Source organism: Lactuca serriola, chromosome 6 (assembly GCF_051521515.1).
Source record: "Lactuca serriola cultivar US96UC23 chromosome 6, Lser_US96UC23_V15, whole genome shotgun sequence".
NCBI classification, from domain to species: Eukaryota; Viridiplantae; Streptophyta; class Magnoliopsida; order Asterales; family Asteraceae; genus Lactuca; species Lactuca serriola.
In genome coordinates this window covers 45,110,593-45,117,363 of record NC_136413.1, presented here as the reverse complement: position 1 = coordinate 45,117,363, position 6,771 = coordinate 45,110,593, and the positions used below count along the sequence as shown (strand labels likewise).

At 29.7% G+C, this 6,771-nt stretch overlaps 1 protein-coding gene and 1 non-coding gene across 2 annotated transcripts; one reads left to right on the top strand and one right to left on the bottom strand.

The window, feature by feature from the left end:
* The first annotated feature begins 692 nt into the window (after positions 1-692).
* Positions 693-2,004, top strand: LOC145059436 (LURP-one-like protein (DUF567)). Its single transcript, XM_079007292.1, has 2 exons — positions 693-1,081; positions 1,311-2,004. Exons 1-2 carry the CDS (start codon positions 782-784, stop codon positions 1,647-1,649), a joined length of 639 nt encoding a protein of 212 aa, XP_078863418.1. The 5' UTR covers positions 693-781; the 3' UTR covers positions 1,650-2,004.
* Positions 2,005-6,378: 4,374 nt separating this feature from the next.
* On the bottom strand, positions 6,379-6,451 carry TRNAA-AGC (transfer RNA alanine (anticodon AGC)). The gene has a single exon. It is a non-coding gene; the product is annotated as a tRNA-Ala (tRNA).
* Positions 6,452-6,771: the final 320 nt, after the last annotated feature.

Below are 6,771 nucleotides of genomic sequence, written 5' to 3'. Positions count from 1 at the left end.
GGTAATATTAAAATAATCAAACCTTTATGTATAATATTTAATATTTGTTATTTTCTTACTTTTCAAATTTTTATTATGTGGATACGTAAAAACTCTAAATTTCAAAACCAGCCCAATGCAAATTGTTTTGTTAATAAAACGGGCACAATAACTCATCTCTATAATTCAATGTAACTTTCTAAACATATTGGACACAATTTCCTCGGTTTATATTGAATGTTTAACTAAAAATTAGTTCAAAATTTTAATAACGTGCCATTATTCCAGGCACCTGTTCTATGTTCAAGACTAGATTCATGCAGTTTGGTTGGGTGCCCCCGGTGCTTAATCCATTTTTAGCCAAAAAAATCAAATTAATAATATGAAAGAAAAAATATTTATCACAAACAAATAAAAATGATAAGCTTATATTATAATAGATATATAAATATATAATAGATATATAAATAGATACAAATATATAACACATGTATCATATGTTTTAGTTACTTTAATAAAATTGCACACATAAAGAAGGGTGGAATATATTGGTCATGTAACAGTATAAAGTGTATTTGTATGTATGAAATGTTGGTCAAATTATGTGACATGTGTGGTTGTGTAGTACTATCATGTGGCAGCAACCCCGCGGAGAACACAAAATTACAATAAAGCCCCTCAAAATCTCATCCATCATCATCATAAATATCTCCCCAATTGCTCTTCTTCATCTTCCCAATCTTTGGAGAGAGAAACAGAAATCTTGCGAGAGAAAGAACTTGAGATAGAGAGAAATTAAAACATGCTACGATTCTTAAAATCTTTGTCGAGGACAGTGCATGAAGAGCGATATCAAGATCCAGAACCATCGAATGGCAGTGGTGATGATGGAAGCCACGGCGGCAATGATGATGGTGGTTGCGGGACGACGAGTTTAACGGTGTGGAGGAAGTCATTGTTCATAGGTTGTAGTGGGTTCACGGTAATAAACTCCGACGGTGACTTGGTATATAGAGTTGATAATTACGGCTGCCGCCGGCAACAAGAAGTCGTTCTCATGGATGCTTCCGGGAAACCCATGTTCACTGTTTCCCGTAGCAAGGTACTGTTACTTTTACAGATAAAGTTACTATATTTTACTTGTTATAATTGAAGTACGACATTTTCTTTGAAAAAATTCATTCAATTCTTTGGATCCCACATTTATGTTTCCTTTAAGTTCGCTCATAAACTACATACGAAATATATTTTATATACCTTACCTTGTCGACATATTTCTTATGCTTTGGAATATGTATTACCAGAAACTAAAGATAGTGTAGAATTTATAGGTATTCGAAGGTGAAATATTATCGAAGAAACAAAAACCAATATGTTGTGCAAGAAAACATGTTGATATTCTACGTCCGAAGGTAAAGATATTAGCTCAAGTTTATCCAACACCATATGATGAGAAGACAGGAGGGTATGTGATTGAGGGATCATACGTGAACAGATCATGCAAAGTTCTTGATGAATCAAGAAATGTATTGGCTGAGATTAGAAGGAAAGAAACTACCACAAAAGGTGTTTCTTTGGGGCTAGAAGTTTTCGTGTTGGTTGTAAATGGAGGGTTTGATTCTGGTTTAGCAATGGGTATAGTTTTGTTATTAGATCAAATGTCACTTTGACCATTGTAACAATATAATTAATATTGTGTTACATGTGAGATTTAGTAAATCCAGGTATCCAGTTGAATCAGTGGCGAATCTAGAACAACAAAGAAAAAAATCAAGCTATGTAAAACATATATGTTATGTGTCAAATCTGACTGAGAGGAGGAATCCATACATTTTTCATTGGAGGAACTACAAATTGTCGGACATGCAAGAATTTCATTTGGTATAGAATCTAGGCTATGTTAAAGATATTGTACGTCTCATATTTGACTGAGACCCCCCCTCATACCGCATTTTATTGGTACTAGATCAACTCATGTATAAATTCGTATGTATAAATTATATCGTGATCTATCTTTTTCTGTCCTATGAGAATTGTAACACGGTACCTATTGCTTAATCATTAATCAAATATCGAAAAACCATGCCAACCTAAACATTATCATCAATTGTTGCATAATAATGGCAATGATTAATTAGGTAAGTTATCACATGTTGTATTAGCATTGTGTAAAACTCCGTTTGAACCGTTCATAAACATGGTTGTGACGTCTCTAATGTCCCAATCTTTTGTATTGGTATGTAAACTGTATGTTTAACTATTTCTCGAGTATCTAAATTACTATCAGTAATGATAAGTTAGTTTTGTTTGAGAAGCTAGTAATTTAGGAGAAACTTGTGTACCTAAGTCGAAATCACCAATTTGTAACATGATTAAGTAGGTAAGTAGATTAAAAATGAACATGTATCCGGTTTATATGTTCAAAAAACATTATTAAACTCACATTTGATGTTTAAAAACATCAATGAGCTCACATTTTTTTACACAATTTACCAATAAACCATTTTGTATGTATATTTAGTCACCTTCATTTTTCCGGTCATTTGATCATCTTATCCGGCTAACACAACTCCAATGAAGAAAGATAAAAGCATTTGTATGTTTACTTTTAAAAAATGTTGCAATGCGAACAATCATCTCATTTTTTTTAAATAAAAATGTTCTCACCTCTTCAATTAACTATCGTTAGCATCCCTCCTGCCATTACTTACATCTTTCCATGCTCCTCTCCTTTTCCTTATATTTTGCAAAACCCACCCTACCCCCACGTTCCTATCTCTCTCACTCTCTTTTATCTTTCTTCTTGAATCACACGACACAAGTAACCACCTCCATTCATAATTTTATATTAACTTCTTGGTGATGGCAATGAATGGTGGAGATGGGTGGTTATAATGTTGATAAAATATGGTGCTTTTTACAGAAGACGGATAGTGTTGGCGTGAGGTGGATGGTGGTGATGAGAGTAGATGGTGTAGATCGGAGAAGGTGACCGATATAATCATAAGTCGTGTACAAAATATTTAATGATAAATCGCATATAAAAAAACATTATCATGCAATACCCTATCAAAATGGAAGGTTTTGAAAAATTTAGATGAGTTTAATGATAAATCGTATAAAAAATTGTTAAAGATATACAAAAATGATAGTTCATTACCTTAAAATTTTATTTTAAAAAAATGTCTATTATGTTATTTCTCCTGTAAAAAAAATATAATATTTTTTATTTTGGTTGTACAAAAGTTTACAGTATTTCATGTGTCCTTAACCTATTTTTTTCCTTATTTCTTAACTAGGCGAACATTGGATAGCACAACTTAAAGTCTGTAATAAAACTTCTGATAAATATATTATGTTGAAAATGATTATATTAATGACGTTAACTATAAAATAATAATTGTTATACTAAATTGATCATCACGGGTCAGTAACCTCTACCCATGACTTGCATGTTGATAAAATTAAATATAAATATTGATTTTGTGTTACTTTTAACTATTTTTATGAATAATCAACTTAAAAATTACTTGATCATTTTTTGAAATTTTGATCATGGTTATCTAAAACATTAACACTTATCGATAAAGTTATGGAATTCAAAATAAATGTCGATTGGAATTATATTTAAATATTTAAACATTTTTTTATCTATTTTAAAAAATTGACTTTCATCATTTTCAATATTATTTGATATTTTAATTTAAGTCTGGGAATTAATGGCATATTCAAATTAACAAATTAAATATATTATATTGATAATTTAAAATGTTTACGACTAATATGATAGTATTTTATATATTTAATAACATACTTAATTTAATAAATTTAATAGATAAGGAAGAAAGTTGAAGGGTTATAAGGTTTCAAATAAATATAATGAAAAAGAATATAATTATTTATAGTATAGTATGATATACTGATATAATATGATTATTTATTATGGTATATTTATAATATAATACGATATGATCATCTAATATATTTTTTATTGTATGATATAATCATATAAGGGTGATGTTCAATATAGAACCATAATTAACCAAGGAATTAATTTTTTTTTTCAACTTTTAGAACTTATTTTTTATCAAAAAAAAAAAAAAAAAAAAAAAAACTAAAAATATAGAAGTCATAATTTTTTATCTTTTTTCCAATGATATAAAATTCGATTTTTTTTACGTCAAATTCACAATGTGAATCTTCGAAAATTCACAACGTGAATCCAAAAAATATTTTTCACATTCACAGTGTTAATATATGGATTCAGATATTTTTAGATTTTTTTTTCGATAAAGAATAAGCTCTAGAAATTGAAAAAAAAATGGTTCCTTGAAGAACCAATAATTATGGTTCTCTATGAATTTTTCCCTAATCATATAATATAATTTTTTTTATTGTAGTATATTTATAATATAGTCATATAATGATATAATATATCATTCTATTGTGGTACATGATTTTTTTTTTTCTCTTTATGGTTTCCTTACCAAAAAACCATTTTGAATATTTGATCATAAAAGGAACATGTATAATCGTTAGGCCATGTAAAATTGGGCTACGAGTCCAAGATTCTCATGTATTCATGCACACATCCTATAAATTTATTCGTAAACAAGTTATAATTACTAAAAACCAAAAAATAGTAAAAAAAGCAAAATATATATATATATATATATATATATATATATATATATATATATATATATATATATATATATATATATATATATGAAGGTTGATCCGATTAGATATGTTTAGGGATGTGCTTTGGGCTGAAACCGACTCGAACCTGGATAACCCGAAACCCAAATTGGATGAAAAATAGGAACTGAAACCCGGACCGATTATAGTAATACGGGACCGGTTCAGTTCGGGTAATACGAGTTTCGATTCGGTTATTAACCCGAAAGGACCAAAATAACCCAAATAAACATTTACACTATGTTTACGAACCGATTAACCGAAATGATCCAAATAACCCAAAAAAATCGAAATGACCCGAATAACAAAAATAAGGAAATTCTATATCTAGTTGAAGAAAACAAATTATTAATTTAATATTTTTTTTCTTGAACAAAATATATAATTTTCTTATTTTGGTTATTCGGGTCATTTTGGTTTATTTGGGTCATTTCAGTTTATTTGGGTTATTCGGTTCAAGTGACTATTCACTTTCCGAGTCGGTCTTTTTGGCCCGATTAAACATTTATTCGGGTAACCAGGACCGAATAATCCGAAACCTGAATTGGACAAAAATAGATACCCGAGAACCGACCCAAATAATTTATTCGGTCCTAATTCGGGTCAGTTCGGTCCGGGTTTCGGTTTCGGTTCAGATATTCGGTCCAAACGTATATCCCTAGATATGTTCAGTTTCTTAAATTTATGATGACGGGAGATTGATATAGATGAAGATCAATCTTTGTTTTTTTTATCTCTCTAGAAATTCATCAATCATTATAAGCTAAAAACATCATCTAAAAGGTAACTAAACCTAGTTCTATGTTTGTTTATGTTGATCTGGACGCTTATTTCACTCACAGATGGATCATTAATGACAACACCATACATATTCTCATACATATCTTATCATTAATGACAACGTCATACATATTCTCGTAGTATATCTTATCATTAATGACAATTCCATACATATTCTCATATACATCTTAATTGTCTGTCTTTGCAATGTCAAGTGGTAATTCGCTGACCAAATTCCATTATCCTACTTGTAGATAGAGTTATACTTTGATATGGATCATTCATTGCAAAACATTTTTGACTTTGCCTTCAACAACAGGAAGTAGACCAACACACAAGTTTCTTTCACCATTACTTAGTTCATTGCATGTATGATTTATGGCACATATGGTGTTAGATTTTTGCTTTCTTTCTTATTATCTCAATGGCTATGTGGCTGGAGTCGAGATTCAGAACTCTACATTAAACAATGGGCATTCTTTGATGTTTCATGTACCAAAAACTATCTTCAACAATTTTTGTTTAAAGAATTTTAAATGTAATGATATATAAATTCATTTAAATCAGTGTTTTCGTGTAACGCTGTTAAAACGTGTTGTTTTTATGTTGTGTCACCTTAAATGTCGTGTTGGTATTTGAGATCCATATTATTTTGCGTGCATATTCTATAAATTAGCAAATTTTGAAAATTTGTGTTCGACTTGTTACATGACACACAAAAACGAGTAAACCCAAAATAATTAAGTATACGGGCTGTGATTAAATAAGGATTTCTCAAAAATCTCTGAATCATTTGAACAAACATATTATTTATTTATTCTTATGAGTTTTGGGTCTAAATCAAATAATAGTATTTGGGCTGGAATTAATTTGGGCCATCGATATCAGCCAAAAAAAAAAAAAGATAAAAGAAAATTATGGAGATGCGGGGTATCGATCCCCGTACCTCTCGCATGCTAAGCGAGCGCTCTACCATCTGAGCTACATCCCCATGTTGAGTAAGATTTACATAGTTTTATATCTAATATAAAAGTAAAGCTGTGAAACTGATCTTTTTCAATTAATGAAACTTCCAAGGGTGATTTTAGGAGCATGTATGTGATCATGAAAATTATGAATTTTAATTTGGAATTATTTATCGTATAAGATAAAAAGTATCATGTCCTTCAAATCAATATCATGAATGGAAGTAGAAAAACGAGTAAACGACAATCGACGAATCACCACTTTATGATGATAATTTTAGGTGACTAAATTTCAATGTTTGATTATGAGACGCATAGAGAAAAAAAAAAGTGATGATAACAATAG

Excerpts from the sequence above, each read along its gene's own strand:
- LOC145059436 (XM_079007292.1), top strand. The coding sequence starts at position 782 with ATGCTACGATTCTTAAAATCTTTGTCGAGGACAGTGCATGAAGAGCGA. Across the intron at positions 1,082-1,310 it reads TCACTGTTTCCCGTAGCAAG|GTATTCGAAGGTGAAATATT; the intron begins GTACTGTTACTT and ends TAGAATTTATAG.